This window comes from Rhinolophus ferrumequinum, chromosome 4, assembly GCF_004115265.2.
Source record: "Rhinolophus ferrumequinum isolate MPI-CBG mRhiFer1 chromosome 4, mRhiFer1_v1.p, whole genome shotgun sequence".
Lineage (NCBI taxonomy): Eukaryota > Metazoa > Chordata > Mammalia > Chiroptera > Rhinolophidae > Rhinolophus > Rhinolophus ferrumequinum.
This window is the reverse complement of record NC_046287.1, coordinates 2,038,213-2,059,309: the sequence shown is the minus strand read 5'-3', so window position 1 is coordinate 2,059,309 and position 21,097 is coordinate 2,038,213. Positions and strand designations below refer to the sequence as shown.

General features: G+C 44.3%; 1 protein-coding gene across 1 annotated transcript in view; it reads left to right on the top strand.

Annotated features, from left to right (window-relative positions):
- The window catches only part of CSMD1 (CUB and Sushi multiple domains 1), a 1,609,724-nt gene that overhangs the window by 1,149,515 nt on the left and 439,112 nt on the right, over positions 1–21,097 (top strand). Inside the window, exons 9-10 of the mRNA XM_033104535.1 lie at positions 6,936–7,060; positions 18,019–18,140. Coding sequence (XP_032960426.1) covers positions 6,936–7,060; positions 18,019–18,140 — 247 coding nt within the window. The remainder of the gene's footprint in view (positions 1–6,935; positions 7,061–18,018; positions 18,141–21,097) is intronic.

Genomic DNA, 21,097 nt, shown 5'->3' with positions numbered 1-21,097 from the left:
CATCTCTGACGAGGGCAGTCTGGAAGGTGGCAGTCCGGCCAGGGCCCAGGGGACTCCAGTGCTCCGTGTCCCCCCGGCCATGCTTGCTAAGACCTCGTCTTTACGGGGACCATGCCATTAAGTGTCACCGTTCAGTTCTGAGTGGAGAATCCACGAGGGTGTCTAAAGCATCTTCTTGTGAACTAGAGGCCGGTGATCAAAAAGGCGGCCTTGCCAGGTGGCAGAGGGCATCCTTTGTCCTCACACTGGTGGCTTTCTGCTCCCTCCAGCCGACCCCACACCGTATTATTTTAGGAGATGGCCTGAGTTCATGCCTTGTCTCGGGTTCGTCCTGCTCATTCATTCCTCAGACAGACAGTTCTGGCAGGGCTGTCATCAGCTGAGTCACGTGCTGGAGGCTGGGAGAGACACGCAGGTGAACCAATCACAGCGCAGTCCTTGCGGAGCTGGCTCCTGGGACCTGCCTCTCTGTGTGGCTCTGTATCTGCCTCCCGCCCCCTGTACTTCTGTGCCGTAGGCTAGTATTTCTCAGATGAAACATGATGGAGCTATAAAAGAACCAAGTTCTGTACCTCAACGAGAGAGAGGGAGGAGGAGGAGCAAGCCCTGTGTCTAAGGGCAGATGTCGGGAGCAGGACGAGGGGAGCACCATCCTGGTCTGGGAGAAAGCCAGCGGGAGTTACTGTTCTGGACACACCAGGCTGTTTGCAGTTCCCTGACCAGCCCACCATCGTTGGTACTAACAGGGCTTTCTGTGGTGGCTTCTCAACGTAAAACACATGTATTCATTTGGAAAAAAGAAAGAAACTCTAGCTCTTTCAAGATCCAACCCACATTTCAGTTTCTGGCAGTAACCTTTTACTGCATTTTCACAATAGGCAAAATCAGTTGTTTTCCCGTTAATATTCCCACAGCAGTTTATATTTATTTTACACCCTGCCCGATATGGTTTGATGGTGTGTCTCTGACCCCAGTGCCCCCTCGGGACGTTGTCGGGACTTGCTGGCATCGTGTGTGGAAGGCTGATCACAGGCGCTTGTAGGCCAGCAGAGCGGGTTAAGGGTAGATGGCTTTCTTTGTCAGCACTTTTTCTCAGGCTGTTTCACCCACACGTTGCCATATGTAGATTCAAGAAAGTGACTCCATTGTTCCTTCTTTTCACATGTACTTACTGAAGCCAGGCAGGGTGGGAGGCGCTGGGCGTATTCTACGTGTAGGTTTAGGACTTGGCGTAAATGTTCGAAAGCTGTTCAAGGGCATCAGAGGGCTCCTGACAGCGTTTCCTCTCATTTCTTCTCTTGCATCAAATGTCGTTTCTCTTTCTCTAAAGTTAGAAAAGGATCTTCAAATTTTTCCCAATACGGTTTTCAGAAAACTTGTTACCACCCTCCCCTGTAAGTCGCCAATGTAACTAATTCTGTTAATGGGAAGTAAACTTTTTTTAATGATTAAGAAAGTAAGAAGGAGGTAGATGAGGAGAGAGAAGAATGGAAGTGGGGAAGAGAGAGAAGAGTGGGAGATGGCTGGAAGCAGAGCTGAGAAGGGCGGGAGAGACCCGAATGGAAGAGGTGTAGTGAGAGGGTTTGCAAAGCAAGCTGAAATGTGGATATGAGGCCCGTGAATTCAGGTGTGCACAATGTACTTGGATTTGTCCTGGGACTGAGATGAAGTTTTGTTTCGAGGTCTCCATTTGTCAGACTGAGAACATTTTAGCTCTTCACCCTTAAAGTTGTTATAACCAGTGATCCCTGTGTCCTTTGGATTTAAAGCCCGTGTGATCCCCACCCCACCCGTCTCCCTGTTGGTGATCGAAATGCCAGGTCGCAGTGGGGGAGCAGGGTGACCTCCCCAGCTCCCCTGTGCGCCTTGGATCCCTGCTGTGACCTTGCCCAGCCTCTGGCCGCCACAAGCCCTCATCCTGTCTCCCAGGAGTGTGGTTTCCTCTCTGTTGGTCACCAAGGGCCTTGGGGATAACCTGCTGTGTCCCTCCAGGCCGCAGGGGCTGGGCCTTCTCAGGCTTAGGCTCACCCTTCTGCCATTTCTTCTCTGGACAGGCTGTGCCCTAAGACGCAGAGCCTTCTCCGTGAGGTCGCCACTGGGGAGTGACAGCAAGTGTGCATTAGCTCTGGGAGCCACAGGGCACTGGGGACTTGTCTGTCCCACCTCCTCACCTGCCTGCTGCTTCCACTGAGGTGGCAGGAAAACGGGGCTGCATTCCTGCAGCTGGCACACCACCTCCACTCAGTCTCTGCCAGCTCTGCGGGTCTCCCGCCCCGTGTGGACTTGGGTCTTGTTTTCGTTTTATTCTTTACAGTGGGGAGGGCGGAGGGGGAGCAATGCGCCACCACAGCTCCTGCAGACATGTTTCAGGACTCACAGCTGGACTACACTGCGGAGTTTAGAAGCCTGTCGTTTTAACTTATGTGCCAGCACCGAGGTTCTCAGGTGTAAGTAAAACGTGGGAGAGGAATAACAGCTGTGCACATCCCTTCCTATACACACGCTCACACACCTATACACACACGTATATACATGCATGCACATACACATACCACGCACACGCACACGTGTACACATGCACATATGTACACACATGCATACATATACACACATACAGCTACACATGCACACACACAAACATACACACATACAGACATGCACACATACACACGCACATACACACATATCCTTTAACTCTTTACATATTGTTCTGCCACGTGACCCGTGTTCTCAAGAATGGAGCTCATTGAGCAAAGATTCTAAGTTTTGATCAAGTGTGCTTCCAGATACAATCTCCTCCTGTCACCTGTGCTCACTGTATAAGGACAGATACAGCAAATCCTGGCTTGAACTTAGTTCTAAAGAAAAGGTTTTTGCGATGCTAGTGTTTTCTGTTTTTTTTAAGAGTGAACACAGTATAATATAATCTAGTTCTCCTTTTTTTCAGACATGCAAAATGTTTAAATGCCCACATGTGGTGCCTAAAAATAATATTGATTCCTTTTGTATTTACGAATCTTTAAGTGTGCTGTTTGAACTGGATTTTTAAAAACAAAGATGAAGATTATCTGTCATCTATCTGTCTGTCTATCTGTCTGTCTGTCTGTCTGTCTATCTATCTATCTATCTATCTTTAGCAGCCCATCAATCTAATGATCTGTCCAGTTAGCAAACTCTGAATGGAGAAGTGGCGAGATTGGTTGCTTCATGAGCCTCCGTAAACGTTGGTCAGTGTCAGTTGAGGAAAGAGGTGGGTGTCTGCGTCTAGCCAGTCAAGGAATGGCGGTCAGAGTCCCCTCTGGTAATTAATGGGCAGTTAGACGTCACAACTAAAGCGACTCACGTTGCTATTTTGGATTCTACTTCAATCATTAAGGAACTCCAGGATTTCTTCCCCAACCCCTCCAAAAATAAGTTATAGTACTCATCTTCAAATAAATGCACTAATAGCCATTCTCTAGGAAAACTGTATTTAGAAATAGTTCATTTTAGAATGAAACCATACTTAGAAATAGTTCATTCACCTAGAAAGGCTCTTCAAATTGTGGTAGGTAAACTAGACAGTGAAAAATGAAACGTCTACAGAATTTGAAGTTGAGCGATGAGCTTTTCGGAAGTACTAAGCATTGACAGAGCAAAAAAGTGGTTTTCCCTATTCTCCCTTGTTTCTCTGAAAGTAAGACAGGGTCTTATGTTAAGTTTTGCTCCAAAAGACACATTAGGGCTTGTATTCAGGTGATGTTATCCCAAAAAAATCATGTTAGGTCTTATTTTCAGGGAAACAAGGTAGTCTACTTAAACCTCAAAAGTATGCGGCTTTGACTATGTTACTACAATTTTGCCATTTGGGAATTTGTTATCTATACACACTAGCTTGATGTCACACAAAATCAGTTTTCTATTATTTCTTACAGTTTCCAACTACTAACAATTGTTGCAATTATACAACATAATTAATCTAAGTTGTTCTAAATTGACTTGCCAAGGGAAAGGTTCTAACAATATTTTTTCTGGAATTTTCTTCTAAGAGTATTTTCCATAAAACCAAATTAGATTTCCTAATGTTATACATATAACTTCAAGCATCGTAATCATGAGATCAAATCATAAATAAAAATTTAGTTTATTATACATCTGAAATTGAAAGTACCCATGGATTGTACATTGGACTGATTTATGTGCTAGATAAAACAAGAGCAAAGTTTGAAATAATAAATTAAAAATTGAGTCATTGTTAGTTTTTTCCACTTCAGCCTGATTCATCACAACACAGAGACTACTCCTCACTCAGCTGTTGGGATGGGCTTACCCACCCATGGCTGTTTCCCAGCCTAGAGTCAGACTAAGAGGTTTTCACAAGCAGAATTTTAAAATATGTTTTTAAAATTGAATCATAAAGTAACAAGGCCAGAAGTACTACAGTTATTGCAATATAAGAACAGAAGTGTGCTTACGATGATATTACTACTCTAAGAATAGTTCATGCCGATTTTTCCGGTTGTGTTCCACCATGGTTTTATGATTGGACACTGCCATGGCTTCCAAAATCACCTCTGGCCGTACTTTCCAGGGTTTTGAATGATAAATAAATGTTTTATTTGAAGAAATACAATCAAGTAGTCCAGAGCGGTGATGGCATCAAGGTCCGTGATCACAGTGTGCTAAAGCTGTGGGGGGAGCTTGATGAAATGCACGGGAAGTGTGTGTGAAAGGCGCAGAGGTTGTTGGTACCAAGCTTCCTCCTTCCGGCCTCAGGGCCACGGGGCAGCTGTAGGTGACATGCAGGATGCCACACGGGCGCAGGGACCCACTGGCCTTCTTTATGTTCAACCACGCCTGGATTTTATATTAGTGCCTCAGTTTAAGAGGGTCATAAAAAATGGTGACATGCTCTCAAACTCCACCTCTTCCAAACCCATTGTTAATCAAATCATTTGGCTTATTTCTTTCCTAGCACTTATGACACATTTTAATTTTCTTCTTGTTTGATTTGTTTACTGTGTATTTTCCCCCCTAAGTAGACTTTTACCCCCATGATGCAGGCCTTTGTCTATCTTATTAACTTGTACATCTTTGGTACCGAGAATAGAGTGAGACACATAATAGATGTTCAATAAAAAAGTTTTGAGAAAATGAAAAAAAATATAAAAACTGAAATCAAAGTAAATAGAAAGAATGGGAAATTGGGGCCTAGACGAAAGAAATATAGACATACAATAGTTGTTTTCAAAACAAACTCCTTTTATTTATTTCATGTATTTAATGTGGTTTCAGAGGTTTAAACAGACACATGAGCGGGAATTATAGAGGGATGTGTCTAAAATGTATAGCTCTCTTAAATGACAATTAAATTGTGTCTACATTTTGGTTTTAACACTTTTCACTTTCAAAAGTAGTCCGTATGATGTGTCTGTAGTGAAGTGTTTCTCAAGATTATTTCCATAGAATTATAGTTGCCCTGGACAGTTGGTGAAAAAGGACTTCCCAGACAAATTTGGAAAACTCTGCATACTTTTTACATTCTCTTAAGTAGCTGAAATAAATTTTTGAACCTTAAATTTTAGTAAGTTGAGAGCCCCCTTTGGAAAAGAATTTGGTTTAATCCAGAATTTTTCAAATTGGTTTCACCCTGATCTGATGACTTTTGCAGACATCCACAACCATCACCAGATTGAGTGTGGGGAATGCCTGTGACTTGGCTAATACTCATTCTGATATTACAGATGAGAGTTTCTGAGTCAGTGGGAAAGGAAAACATGTGTTTATTCCCCCTATCTATTATCTACTATTAATTTTATCCATGATACAGGCAACTCTGCCTCTTTTCCCCAGAAGGCTCTCTTTCGCTCCCATTTTTGTCCACACCAACCTCAGGGTTTGTGAAATAGGAGACGCAAGTAGAATTTCCTGCTGTAGAGACAGGCTTGTCAGATGGTGAGACGGCACTGCACTGGGCGCCCTGCCCGGCCAGGCCTGGAGCAAGGCTGCGAGTGTTGGAGCCTGACGGCGCCTCTCGCAATTGCTTGTTACCTGACGAACTTGATTCTGTAACAACACTGCGTTCATCTCGCAGCCTAGAGCCCCATGTTTTCAGAGGCAGCTCTGGATTCAAAGCAAGTTTTCTTCTAACCCTACATGGATGGATTACTGTTTTCTACAACAAATGATTCTTTCCTTGTAAGATGTATTTGTGAAATACAATTTCACTGGACTTCTTCTGAATATAATTAATATTTATCATAGTAATGTAGATCCTTTACTGAGAAATTACCTTTTTTTTCTTTTTCATTGGGAGCCAGTGTTCTCTTTTACATTTTATGACAAGAACACTTAACGTGAGATTGACCTTCTTACTAAATTTTAAGTGTTCAGTGTTGTTGACAATACTGTACAGTGATGGACAACAGCTCTCCAGCACTGTCCATCTTACTGCAGCTCAAACCTTGTGCCTGTTGGTTAATGATGCCTCCCTCGCCTCCCTGAGAACCACCGTTCCAGCCTTTGGTGCGATGAACTGGACTCCTTCACATGCCTCAGGGAAGCGGAATCGTGCAGCCTCTGTCTTTCTTCTCCTGAGACGTTTTCTGAACCTGGACTTTTTCAGTCTCGTTTCTGTACGAGATTTATTCACATGGAATGCCATCTTCCCACTCAAACCACAGCACACAGGCTGCCTTTGGTATTATCTCTGTTGTAGGGAGGACACGGTATGGTTTATATATTCCTTTAGCTATGAAGTTGGCAGAGTGGACGTGTGAACCCATGTCTTGTGACCGTCCCCTATGACACTAGATGGGTTCCCTCTGTGGATACACCACTGGATTGCTCCATGTGTAATACTGTTTGATGCTTAACACTGTAGCAGCACTGGGATGGTTTTTTAAAGAAGTCTTTTAGGAATAACCGGAGTTGTTTCTTGTTTTGTCATTGCTCAGGGTTGGTGCAAATGTCCAGTTCTCCTGTGAGGACAGTTACGTGCTCCAGGGATCCAAAAGCATCACCTGTCAGAGGGTCACTGAGACACTGGCTGCGTGGAGTGACCATCGGCCGATTTGCAGAGGTGAGGAGGGCGAGGTGGTTTCAGGGTCCAGGTTCTGTCTGTCAGCAGGTCGCTGTGGTTTCTGAACACATGTGTTATTTAAGCACAAAGCGTTGTGCACAGATGGGGCAGAACTGGGTGATTATGTGTTTTCATAGTGATGGTGGGCAAAAGAGAAAGAGCGCCTTGAAATTTGCTGGGAGGTAGACATTTCCAAGGACATTTGTGGTTTTAAATGTCAGGAAAGAGATGAGCAGATGTAATCATTCAGACTCACACACTCAACGTAACTGGGCAATCATCTTTCTATATTTATATACACAGTTTGCATATGTGTGAAAATGTGTTACACAAGCAGATCCCTGCTCATCTAACACTGATCACCTTTCAGTGGCAGTGAAGTTAATTCTTGGGTCCTGATGTCAGTGACCAAGGCAGTTTGGTGGTATGATCCCCAGTCAGTGCTTCCTTAGGACCTTATCTCACACTGACCTCTCACACAGCCAGCGGGACAGAACACTACAGCATCCGTCACCTTCTGCAAAGCACCGAGTTGTCTCTTCTGTGAAGAATGTGACAGCCTCATGGGTTACAGAAGCCGTGGTGAAGCCCGCAAGAAACTGATGGCAGTTTTAATATGGAAAAATTACTAAAATTCAAAGGAAAACTAGGATTGTTTTTGGTTTTGTTTTGTTTTGTTGCATTTTAGCTAAACAGTAATTTATGCAAATTGATAGTTTTGAGGGAAGAACAGAGTAGCAGTGGGTTGGTCTAGGAATAAAAAGGAAAGATTCGGGGCCGGCCCAGTGGCTCAGGCGGTTAGAGCTCCATGGTCCTAACTCCGAAGGCTGCTGGTTCGATTCCCACATGGGCCAGTGGGCTCTCAACCACAAGGCTGCCAGTTGAATTCCTCGAGTCCCGCTGAGCTGGCGCTGAGCTCCCGGATGGCTCAGTTGGTTGGAGCGCGTCCTCTCAACCACAAGGTTGCCAGTTTGACTCCCGCAAGGGATGATGGGCTGTGCCCCCTGCAACTAGAAAACGGCAACTAGAAAATGGCAACTAGAAAACGGCAACTGGACCTGGAAGTGAGCTGCGCCCTCCACAACTAAGATTGAAAGGACAACAACTTGACTTGGGGAAAAAAAAAAAGTCCTGGAAGTACACACTGTTCCCCAATAAAGTCCTGTTCCCCTTCCCCAATAAAATCTTTAAAAAAAAAAAATCAAAACAGGAACGTTTCCTGTACAGGAATATCTTATCCTTCCTCGTAGTCTTTTTCAGGTGGATGGAGTTATAAATTTTCCTTGTGAACAGTGTCAGTTACGCCTTGCAAAGTGGAGTGGTTACCAAGCGCATTGTTAGCTTTATCTGAGGCAAGAATACCGTTCTGCAGGAGTCACTGTATTGCACCCCTTACTGTGACCACCTGCGGCTTTTCGCGCGTGGAACACACCGCTGTGTGGTGCCCAGGTGTGCCCAGGGCAGAGTGGTGGGGCTAAGGCTGCAGGTGGCTGTTTCCTATGAAACAGAGACGCTTCATGGAGAAGCACTGCTCTCCAGTCAAGGAAGTGGCAGTGGCTCCTCCTGCTGCCTTTTGTCACTACACCACTTTGAATGCTGGGTAATACTAAAAAGTGACATTATTAGGTTTTCAAAGGAACTGTAGCCCAATTCACATTCCCACCGAGTGCTGGCAACGTACACGGCTCCAAGGTATAGACGAGGACTAAATCACAGGTAGTGTATTTCCCTTAAGGAAAACTGTATGATTTTATTCTTTAGTGGTTTTCTTGCTCTTCTGTACCAGAAATACACATCATTATTTTAAAAACCCAAATGAGACAAAACTAGTAAATACGCATGTGGTTTAAATTGTTAGAGTAACATAAAGGAAATATGTGCAATGTACTATTTGATACCTGTCGTATTTATTCATAGCATTTCCTGGTTTTGCCCCGAATCTCAGGTTACGCTAAAACAAAAACAAAAACAAAACCCAATCACGACGTCAGTATCCAGGCCTTGGAGCCCTGTCAGCCCCCGTGCTCCCAGGCTCAGGTGCAGCCGCCCCTGCTCCTGCTCCGCCCCAGCCAAGCACCCTGCACCCCTGGGCGCAATTAGAAGACGCCTCTTACAGTGACCTCCCGGGTCCTAGTTGATCATAGTTGAGAAGCGCCCTCCCAGGACCTTTGTCTGTCACGTGGCGTGCTCGCTCTGCTGATGGGGAAAGTCTCATCTCCACTCTCGGGCACCCCCTGTGTCTTACCCATAAGCAGGGGCGCTCAGCTCAGTCATCTCCTTCCCTGCCCAGGGGGCGTGGCGCTGCTTCTGCTCCGCCTGGAGGCTCCTTCATTTTCCTGGAGTAATCCTTTCGTTCTTGTTCAATGTATTACTTTTAACTTTCTGAAATAATGAGCCATAACAGTGGGCACAGCTCTTAAAAGTGTTTGCTGGGAGGATGTACGTATCAAATCTGTGTGCCTTCACTGGAGCAGTCTGTATCTGGGGGACCATAATAAACAGTATTTTAAAAACCTGAAGTTTTAAAGAATATATATTTTAGTATATTTGGAGTCGTGAAACATTAGACAAAAAAATAAACAAAAAGCCCCCAAATCTCCTTAATAGAAGAATTTGAGATATAATATTTAGAATTAGGTTATCAAAATTAGGTGACAACAATGCAAACCCAAGAGAAGCTTAAACCAAAATGGAAATGGATTTGTCTCTCATAAAATAGTTAGGAGTTGGGCAGTACAGGACTGGCTGGCAGCTGTGTGTCAGGGACGAAAATGGCCTGGACTCACCGTGTCATCCTGTGGTCAGTCTCTCCCCTTGATGCTTCAAGGTCCAGTCCACACCCCAGGTGTCAGGTTGGGGGAGCTTAGAAGAAGCAGGGAGGGACACAGAACCTTACGGAGCGTGTCTAGAAAATGTCACATGCATGTGTGTGCAATCCCGTTGGCCAGAATCCAGTCAGGTAATGTTCGCCTTGTTGTGAGATGTAGGAATACAATTTTTATTCTCGGCAGTCAAATATACAACAGTTATATTTCTGGGGGAGAAAAGGAGACTAGATATTAAGGGAAAATGGCAGTCTCTGCCAAGGGAATATACTTCCGTAAGAAGGAAAGACGGAATAAATCACTGAGTAAATGTCACACTTTTTTTTTGCTTCCTATGTCATCTGCAGCTTTTCATGTGCAGAGAGGACAAACAGATTAGGTGATCATTCAGCCCTTTCTCACATCCCTTGGCATTTTTGTATCAGTGAAGGATTTTAGTTGTAAGCAATATAGGTGAAAAAAAAGTGCTGTGTGTCCGTAAATAGCTCACGTGCTGGGCGGGAAAGGCTCATGCTAGGGCCCATGGTGAAATGAGAAGCCTGCCGTCCACTTCCATACCCCACGTCCTCTCTCTGCCCTGTGCTCGCCTCCTGGCCACGTGGTCTCTCACAGGACAGCTGCCTCCACGCTCAGACCCGCAGTCAGGAGGACAGTTCTGTGTCTCATCAAGTGATGACCTGTAACATGACCCGATCCACCGCTTACACAGAGGGACGGCAGGTGCCCCAGTGCCCCTGTGGGCTGCTTCTAAAGGGGGGCTCTAAGGCAGTGCTCTCCAGCAGAAGGGAAATGCAAGCCACGTACATAAGTGAAAACACCTGATAGCCACATGCCAGAAGCAAGAGCAACAGGTTATCTACCCTAATGGTCAGGAAACATTATCATTTCAACATAAAGGTTATAAAACGTGTTACGTTCCCTCCTCCTTCCCTTCTCTTTTCCCCTCCCCCTCCCCCCACCCCATGTCTGGCACATCTCTGCTCAGAGCAGCCACGTGTGAAATGCCCAGTGGTCACTGCGGGCAGTACCTACCTTGGGCAGCACAGCTCTAGATATTGAGCTCAGTGCATGGTCCTGGTCTTCTTCTAACGCGGGAAACAGTCAGTTACACCTTGTAGGTGTGAAGGGAAGAAATGAGCTCAGGGAGTCCAGACCTGTTTCCTGGCTGGCAGCCTTCGCTGGACACACACTTTCTACAACTGAAATCCATATGTTTATCAGGTTGACAGCATTTAGTAACCCTGAGACTGTCATCATTCCCTCCTTTAAATAGTGTCTCTAATTGCTTTAATGACTGATTCATTAATTGCAGAAGAACTAAAAATGTTTTCAAGTAGAGCTTTTATAACTATATCTATAAAAAGGTAGCTTTAATGTAGGAGAAGTGGATAACATGAAATATAACAGTATGTCAAACGCTACACAAAACAGACTCTAGGAATACTTACTTATTTATCAGTAGGTTCCGTCGGCCAAGTGCAGTGTTCCAAGTTCATTTCTGCTCTGTGATGTTCCCATAATGAATAGCCTGTAAGAAGAGAACATGACGGCTGGGTTTTCCCGATTCATTTGGAGCCTTTAAAGGAGCCCTTACATCCATCAGCTCCGTCACATAGTCTGAATTCAGCCATCTGTCAAATACAGTAAAATGCCTCTGCTCTAGCATTACACACATGATGAGATTTCAGATCAGTGAATTAAGGAGGTACAGACTCTCAAGGTTCCCATCTTCACGAAGAATCTCTAACTGCAGTAATTACGGTACCTTCTCTACAGAGGGATATCCGATGGAAGCCTTGATGAATGGCAGTGACTCCAGTGCTCTCCCTTCCAGGCACGTCGTGGCCAGTGCTTACGTTAGCTAATTAACTCGCCTACAGGGGCGGGCTACCTGTTCTTCCTGTTCTTCAGACATGTGAATGGCTGTCACGGCTCAGTAATTATACGAGTGAATTTGTTGAAAATTATGCCTACTTCATTTAGGGATATGAAAACAACTATTATGACTTTCACAGGGTAAAATGTTATGAGCTGTTTAAAACTGTTTAGGTATCTTTAACTGGCGGTAGATTTTTAAAACAAGCCAAAAAAAAAAAAAAAAGGATCTAGATTTTATTTATTTACTTTAAGTAAAATATTCTAGCTGGCATTTCATTCCATTGATAGTTAGGAGATATCTATCTATCTGTCTTCCTTCAATGCTAATACACTTTGATGTGCAGAATTAATATTTGTAGGTGCTGCTCAGTGAGTTGAAAGGGAACAGAAGAAAGGTGCAATATTATTTGCAGTTGTAACTGTGCTTACATGGAAGCCAATTAGAGCCACCATGGGTCACAGAATAAAGTTATTATTACCTTGAGGTTCTGGGTTAGATTAGCTAAGAAATATCCTTTACTTATTAACTTGTCATTTTCCAAGACTTTCATAGCTTAGTCTTTCTACCCATGTTTTCTGTCCATGCCGAAATAATGTTTTATACCTGAAAGATGACTCTTCATTCTACCCAATTAAAGGTCTGGAGTCAATTTTAAGGTTATACTTTTATACACTGAGTATTAAATATATTAATACTAAATATATTAATACTATTAATATAATCTCAGATTTAAAGAAACATATATACTTTTATTTTAATTCCAGTGATTTTGGAAAATTTTTTTCTTATTGCTTCTAGACTCCTAAGGTTTTCTAATTTTTACTTGAAGTCACTTGGGAAATAAATGTGTTTTCTCTATTTTTTTATTAAGTTATTGGAAATAGTAGAGTTTTGTATTTTTATACTCTCAAATCCTACTGACATAATGACGTGAAAACTAATGTTAATTTGGTGCTGATTATGTTCCTAGAACATGCCCAGAAAGTTTCTGCCTTCCTGTCCTTGATTTTGTTTTCCTTTTAGCCAGAACATGTTCCCCCCAGATGTCCACGTGGCTCTCCCTCCCACACCTTTTATCAATGGGCATCTCATCAACAGTTCTTCCATGAACACCCTCTTCCAGAGCAAGCCCTTTCCAGATGCTCTCTGCCTTCTGTAAAGAAGGCAAGCCCCACTCTGCCTTCTGTAAAGTTCATGATCTCCTGACATTAGATGTTCACGTGTTTATTTGTTAATTGCCTGATGAAGGTGAGGAGCTTAGTGGCCTTCTATCTCTGCTGTAGCCTCAAGGTTTAACGCAGCGCCCAACTCTTAATAAGCATTTAATGAATATGTGTTCAGTACGTATCTGTGTTGCGGCGCATGGGGCAGGGTGCTGAATTCTTCATGTGCATTCGTTCCTTCCATCCTCACAGCTGTCAGAGGTGCAGTTACAATTATTATACAACTGAATAAGCTGAGAGACTTAAAATGACGTAATTGAACAACAGACACCTAGTAACTGCATAAGCTCGGCCTGGATCTCAGGTGTGTTTCAGAAAGACAAGCTCTTAAGTAACCTCTATGTCATTCTAAAAACATGCCTGAAGTAGACTCCAGGTTTTCCTGAAAAACACTTCTGACGTGAGTTCTGATATTCTATTAATTTAAGTTTTGTCTAGTAAAATATTCATCTCTAATTCTTTTATTTAAGTAGTAACTATGGAACAGGAAAGATTCCTGGCAACTGAACTCACACAAATAGATAAGTTATTATTGCATATTACATAAGATAAATTATGTGAAATAGATGTGTCTTATACTTAAATATTCATTGATTAAATAGAGAACTAGCATGTACTGGCATTCAAAATAAATCAGTTTGTTTTCTTCTCCTTTTCCACTTTCCCTCTTGATATATCATATTTTTAATTATTATTTTGTGAATTCTCATTTTATTTTAAAGACATGTAAGAGATACCCGAAAATAAGACCTAGCCGGACCATCATCTCTAATGCATCCTTTGGAGCAAAAATTAATATAAGACCCAGTATTATATTATATTATATTATATTATATTATATTATATTATATTATATTACACCTGGTATTATATTATATCCAGTCTTATATTAAAATAAGACCGGGTCTTATATTAATTTTTGCTCCAAAAGACACATTAGAGCTGATGGTCTGAGTAGGTCTTATCTTTGGGGAAACATGGTAAGTTAAATTTCAGCATATGCATTTAGGACACCGTCTTCTGAGTAATATTCACTGTACATTAGGTCAGTTATTACCAAAGACCATTTATTAAACATTAGTAAGCACTTAAGTGCACATTGCTTTGTATTAGATATTAGATATTTCCCTATATTTCCCAAAAGATCTTGCAAAAAGAGAAGGCCTTACGAGAGTAGGAAGTGTCATTCGACTGTAACGTGCATCGACATGCACGTACACATTTCAATTCTGGGAATACATTTAAATCCTGCTGTGAAAACTTGCTTTGCTGTGGTACACGCTAGTGAGTTCTGTTTGTCCATGAAGGACTTTGTGCACTAGCTGAACACTTGCTTGGTGCAGAAGGCACAGTTTGAGAAGATGCCACATCTCCAGTCACTGTGAGATTGCTGTCACTATCTCAAGGGTCCACTCCTCGGTGGAGGCGGGAGGGGACGGCATGGACTCCGTGACTGCAAAACACGGGCGAGGTGTGAAGCCTCCCGAGTCGGGTTTTAGGGCGCTGTTCTGTGTGCGGGCTGTGAGTTCACATTTAATGACAGCACAGGAACAGCTGGCAAAGCGACCAGATGTGGCGTGTAGGTTAGCTCATACCCGCCGTTCTCCTCCTCCAGAAGGGTCTGCGTGTGTCGCCCCATCCTCTCACCGCGTACTCTCGCCTCCTGTCTGACAGCCGGGCTGCTCCCGCGGCATTCTCACGGGACACGACCTCGGGGCAGAAGCACCGTCTCTGACCGTTCCCTCGGTGCTCTGGACCCTCACACTCAGGCGTCCATTTCAGCGGAGTGCTTGGCCTTGGCTCGTCTCTCAGGCTGTTCTGTGTTCTTCCCCAGCTCTTCCTCTCCCCAGATGTTGATTTTTAAAGGAATTCAATGTATAGTGGATCTAAAACATTGACCTTTGGGTGCCTGACCTGCTGGAGGATGGTGTGGGGTGTGACAGAGGAAGACCTGGGGCTTCTCTCTTCTCTCTCCAGTGTATAGTTCAGAGAGCATGCAGTTTCATGTAACTACTTCTGCCCCACAACACAGAGGAGAAAGGAAGCCCCAGGTGAGAGGTTGTCCTGCAGGAGACGGAGGAGGTAATGTGTGGTCTGGACCTGACCCGCCAGGCGCATCTGGGTAGTAGCTCGCAGACGTGGTACATGGATATTGCGCCCATGACTGAACTTGGAGTAGCTAGCTGCCATGGAGAATCTGAGATGTGTGTGTGGATACCAGGAAAGCCTTGGTACAAGGCAGCAGTACCTCGGGAATCAAAACTGGGAGAATGATGGGGCTCTCCTCAGGTGATAAAGGAGCAGATGATTAGGATGAAGACGAGTTAGAAAGGCAAAGACTAATGCAGTACCCGCTAACGTTGGCAGCAGTTTCCTGAGGAGGGTGTTTAAGGTTAAATGCTTACAGTTAGATCATAGTTAAGATTGTTGTACATATTCAAAAACTACAACAAGTGTTAATGGGGGAAACTATCAAATGCCAAATTTGTTCTAATCGTTGAGATCATAGAAGTGAACAAAACGGAAAAAAAAATTTCCTGCCCTGAATATTTTTACATTTTCCATTTCAGCTGAGTATTTTGATGGCTTGATTAAAAGTGTTGGCAAAAAGAGTAAAACAATTTATTTAAAGAAGTATTACAAAGAAAGACATATACTTATAAGTAAAAAAGAAAAGTATTTTATGAATGAATTTGACAACCTTCGGTGAGAAATATCACGGAAGGATTAGCTTCATAACTTGCTCTATGTGAAATGCAGTATTATGTATGCATAAAATGTGGAGAATGTACTGATGTCCTATAAATATTTTCTTAATAGTTAACACACTAAAAAATGTAATTATTAAGAACAATATTTCCCCAAGCAATGGGAAAGCTGGATTTCATAGAGAGCTGGAAACCAATTTTAATAAGTCAAGTTAGAGGTCAAACTTCAAAGCCGACAGTGGGACACAGGCCAGTGACAGGGTGTCAGATTTGGTGAACTTTCTAGCAGAGTGACAGCTGGGGCAAGTGATTGGATGAGTACAGATTGTCAGTGGGAATGTAACAGGTTAGTTCTGGACTGCACAGATTCCTCAGCTATATTTTTTCAAAGTTTGAAATATTTAGAATGGCACTTTGAGAATATTAATTCAAAATTAAGTCAACAAATATTGATTAAACTACATTGTTTAATATCAGCCATTCAGTATAATACGTAGCAAAGTATGAACGTGTAACATTCCTTTTATTGATGAAATCTTTTCTCCTAAGATTTTCTAATTAATACTGTTGCTATTAGAGTGCTTTCGGAAATTTCCCACTGAAGTTGATGATCAGACGTCTCTAAGATTAGACTCATCAGAGAGAGAAATCTTAGCATGTAGGACGTGTACGTGTCTGTGTGCAGCTCGGTCAGCTGACCTTTTGAGCAATGATGCACCTACTGAGTTTTAAAAACCAGACCATCCTTTATCCATCTTTATTTAAGAAATGCTTGGAAAGTAAATGCCAATATTTTAAAAGTTGATTGTTATGTGTTTTAGTTAATCAATGCATAGGTTAACTTTTAGCTAATTATTTGTAAGTAAGTATCAAGCAACTGAAAAGGTGACTATGGACATTGTATGTGGTGAAGATAGGCTGATGAGTAAGGGAAGGAAGCTGTTCCCAGGTCAGGCATTCACAGCCCTGGAAAACAGACAGGTCTGTCAGGCAGTACTGACAGTAGCGCGAGAAGCATTAGGAAGAGGCGTCATTCGCAGTATTGTTTTGTCAGCAGTGTCCTTGGAAGGGGGACTGTACTTTCCGGGGGTCAGGTAGGAATCGCTCAGGGTCCTGGTTTCCCTTCACTGTTCCCCACAGTGTGCCCCTTGAACTCCAGCCCTGTTCCAGTGAGGTAGGCAGCTGAGTCTCTCAGAGCATTACCGGACTGCATGGGTGCTCTGCCAAGAAGAGAACAAGGCAGGAAGGGGTCTCTTCCTTCGAGGCAGGAGGATGACGTCAGGGTGAGGCCTCAGGAAAATGAACCTGCACAGCACCCACCTGGGAACTTCGTTTCTTCTCTCTTCTCAAACTCAGGGTAAATTAGTAATGCCAAGACGAGTTCAGACTGATACTTGATTTCCAAAAAACGTCTATTGGTTTGGGGGGACAGGGAACTCCTTTCTTTTTTTCTTCTTTTTTTGTAAATGCTTTTTTTTAATTAAAATTTATTGGGCGTGCAATGACTAGTAAAATTACATAGGTTTAAGGTGTACAGTTCTGTAATACATCAGCTATATATCACATTGTGTGTTCACCACCCGGAGTCAGTTCTTTCTTAAAGAGGAAGTCGATCGAAATATTTCTGTATTCCAAATTTTGTCACATTTGTTGGGTTCTGTCATTTCTCTGATTTGCTTGGTCTTTTCATTTTAAGGTATTTTTCTTTTTTCCTTTTAGAGTCTCCATTTCTGCTTTCTTTCTTTAAATTTTTATGTGTATTTGAAGTTCCCATGTGCCCCATGCTGTAAAGAAATTGGTACCATTCATTGTAGAGTAGAATCTGAAGCTTGAAAGAGACTGTAGAGATCACGTGTTCCCCATCTCGTGTAAAGTGGAAAGGACGCAGCTGTGAGGGTTGGAACTGCTTACTCAAGGTCACACAGGGAGGGCCTACTGGAGACCTTGGCTCTGGTCTCCTGAATCCCAGTTCACTTGTTATCTAAGTGCAAGCAAATGTGTGTACAGGCTCTCTGTGAGTCACAATTGCGTTTGAAATGGACTGATTTCATGTGACACTCCGAGGTGCTAGCACCAGTTAGGTCATTCTGGGAATGGTAAATAATGCCTCGGTAAATGCAATATAGCAACGATTTCCAGTTTAACCTTCAGATACCAAATGAGGGTCCAGAGGGCTGAGCACAGTGCGCTTGCCCGCCGGAGGGCATGAACCGTTATTTATCATAATTGGCAGGTAGCTAACTTGCCCTTTCACGCGCATATCATGGCTTCACCCCACAGGTGATATGCTGTGGAAAGTAATGCCGTCTGTCTGTGTTTCTAGCGAGAACGTGTGGATCAAATCTGCGTGGGCCCAGTGGCGTCATCACCTCGCCTAACTACCCGGTTCAGTATGAAGACAACGCGCAGTGTGTGTGGGTCATCACCAGCTCGGACCCAGACAAGGTAAGGCTCTCGTGGCCCCGGGGCCGCAGGCGCAGGGCAGCCCTGAACAACGGGCGCCGGGGAGGGCCGCGCACCCTTCCCTTCTGTCGTTTGAGTCGGACAGTCGTGCTGCGTTGTGTCTGCGCACCCCCATTTGCTGGAAAGCAAGCGAGGGTTGTCGGAGGGTCACTTCCGACGGGTTCTGGGCTATGTTCATGTTTTCTTCCAGTTTTACTCAGATATAGTTGGTGTATAATATTGTATTGGCTTAAGGTGTACAGCATAATAATTGGATGCATGTATGTGTTGTGAAATGGTCACCACAACAAATTCCGTACATGGCCAGCACCTTAGTTACAAATGTTTTTCTTACAGTAAGGACTTTTAATATCTATTCTCCTAGCAGCTGTCAAGTACGTGTGTGACACAGTGCTGTAAACTGAGTCAGCATGCTGTCATCCATCCCAGACTGCCTTACAACCGCGAGTGTGTACCTTCCAACCCCCCGACCCCTCCACCTCCGGCAGCAGCCATTCTGCTGTTTCTATGAGCTCAGTCTGTTCTTAGACTCCACTTATGAGTGGGCTCATACAGTACTGGCTTTTCTGGGAGCTTTCCTTCTACTCACGGAGGAGCGGCCACACCGCCGTTGCTGCCGTGACCGGCTGCCCGTGCTCTGCCGTCCTTATCAGTGTGCCTGGGCCACACCTCTGCTAATCCAGACACCGACGCTCCTCAGTGACTTAGTGACTGAACTTACGTGAAGGCCCCACTACCTGCGCAGCCCTGTGCTCGGCCGTGTACCTACCAGCCCTCGGGCAAGTGTTCACTTCCCTGAGCCTCAGTCCTCATCTGGGAAAGATGTAACGTTGCATTTCGTTTTGAGGGTGCTTGTGAAGATGACATAAATAGATACGAGTGCCTAAGTCAGTGAGACGGTTTCTATGGTAAGCTGTCGGTTCTAGCAGTGGTAACACGAACACGCGTATGACTAATAGAATGTAACGTACTCATGATTTGGTTACCGTTTACCCAGCCATCTCATTAATGTGTTCATAAAAGAACACTTTTATTTAAATCTGCATTAAAGTATATAGCATACTACTGGTATAGAGATAAGTCTTTTTATTTCGCTCTGCATTTATATACTTTTGAAAAATTAGTATGTTCTGTTTGTTTGGTTCCCAGCAAGTTCAGTCATATGAATTGAAATTTGGAAAAGTCCTAATGGACTTTGGGGAGGAAGTACGAAAACAATGGAGTTTCTTTGTCTTGGGGACACATTCGGTGTTGAACTGAATTGATGATAAATAAATCACATCCATTTTCATGGGGTTCTAAATAAAACCAGGTGTTTTATATTATAAGGAGAGAGATGTCACTGGGCCCAAAAATGGTTGGGGCATTTGCAAAATACTGAGTGACTTTTGCAATTTGGAGGCAGGACTACCTCTTTCCTTGGATGCTTTTTTTTAAAAAGAAAACATATCTAAAAGGAATCAATCATGTTAAATCAAGGGAGTGTGTTAGTGAACGTGTATGTTTGTTGTGGTTCTTTGAGTCCGTCCATGAGTGTGCCCCAGAGAAATCGGGTGTGGAAGGCGGCTCTGAGAGCGTGCGCACAGCCCTCCACGTGCTGCCTGGGCAGCAGTGTGCCCACCCACACGCTGGGCCCGCTGCCCTCCCCCCTCCTGCCCTGCTACGGGGGCAGCACCTCCCATCAGCTCCCCGCAGAGCCTCCCATTCTGACCATGGTCCTGCCACCTTCCACCGGTGAAGCCTTTAGGAGCCCCCATAGTGTGACCCAGGCAGGAGCGTGGAGTGACAGGGAGTCACTCCCCCAACAGAAGACTGTACATGCCACAGCTTTGCAGACCACCCCAGCAGGACCGAGCCAACTGCCTCTGGGGGCCCCCTGGGAACCGCGGTGGGCCTCCTCTTCTCTGTGTCTTTGTCTCCATTCCCTTGGGATCCTTCCCCAGTAAAAGGGCTACGAGCAAGGTCATCTTCTGGGAGACGACCACGATAAGACAGACATGGGCAATGACGAAACCTCTTCCGGTGGCTTTTCATGTTGAGAAGGAGAATATGCAGAGATGGCTTGATGAGAACAGATGACAGGAGAGTGGCAAAGCCACTGCGCGTCCCCTCCCCAGTGCGAGCTGTTGAACCACAGCAGGCACGTTGGGTGTGGCAAGGAAAAGGTCCCAGTGGTGTCTCAGCTAGACAGCAAGCCTTGGGGACAGGCCAGCCTGGGAGTGAGGGCCAGGGGACTGGGCAGGCGCTTCCTGTGCTCTTGCTGTGATGCTGTGTCCCACGTGGCTTTGACAGCAGATGCCTTGAGTGAATGGGGGTGGGGCTAACAGTGGCTTTGGGTGGGTGGGGAGCCCTTACTGGAAGGAGCGTGTGTTCCAGCCTCCCAGGAAGTCCTGGCACATACGCACTGTCCTCGTACCACTTCTCCTCATGCCCTTCCTTTATTCCCCAAATCGTTCCAGTTTCCATCAGTAAGTTATAAATTTCCCTCCCTACCTTGAGCCAGGGAAAGACCTCAGAGGCCAGTTTGAATGGGAAGAGATAATGAGCTTGGTTTGAGGACTAATGAGAGTGAGGTGCCTGCTGTATGTCCAAGCAGATAGAACCGCGGGAGGTAAATTTGAAATTTACAAGTGGGTAGTTAGCTGCCCAAACCTGAGATATGCATGGCGTCGTGCAGAAAATCCCAACAGAGTCAGAGAGTTGTGCTGGTGGCGTTATTCTTGTCTCAGGGTCGGCGGGAGGTAGACTGGCCTGCACTGTAATGAACGATGGGAATCCTGCAACTGTAAGTGCCGTGCAAGAATTTTCAAATAACTCGACTGCTTGGCATGGATGAATACCCATGGGGTCCAACAGGGGCAGCTCTGGCTCCCAGCTAAAACTTCAGGAAATTTATCACTCTTCCACAATGTTGAAAATGTATTTAAATGCAGATTCCA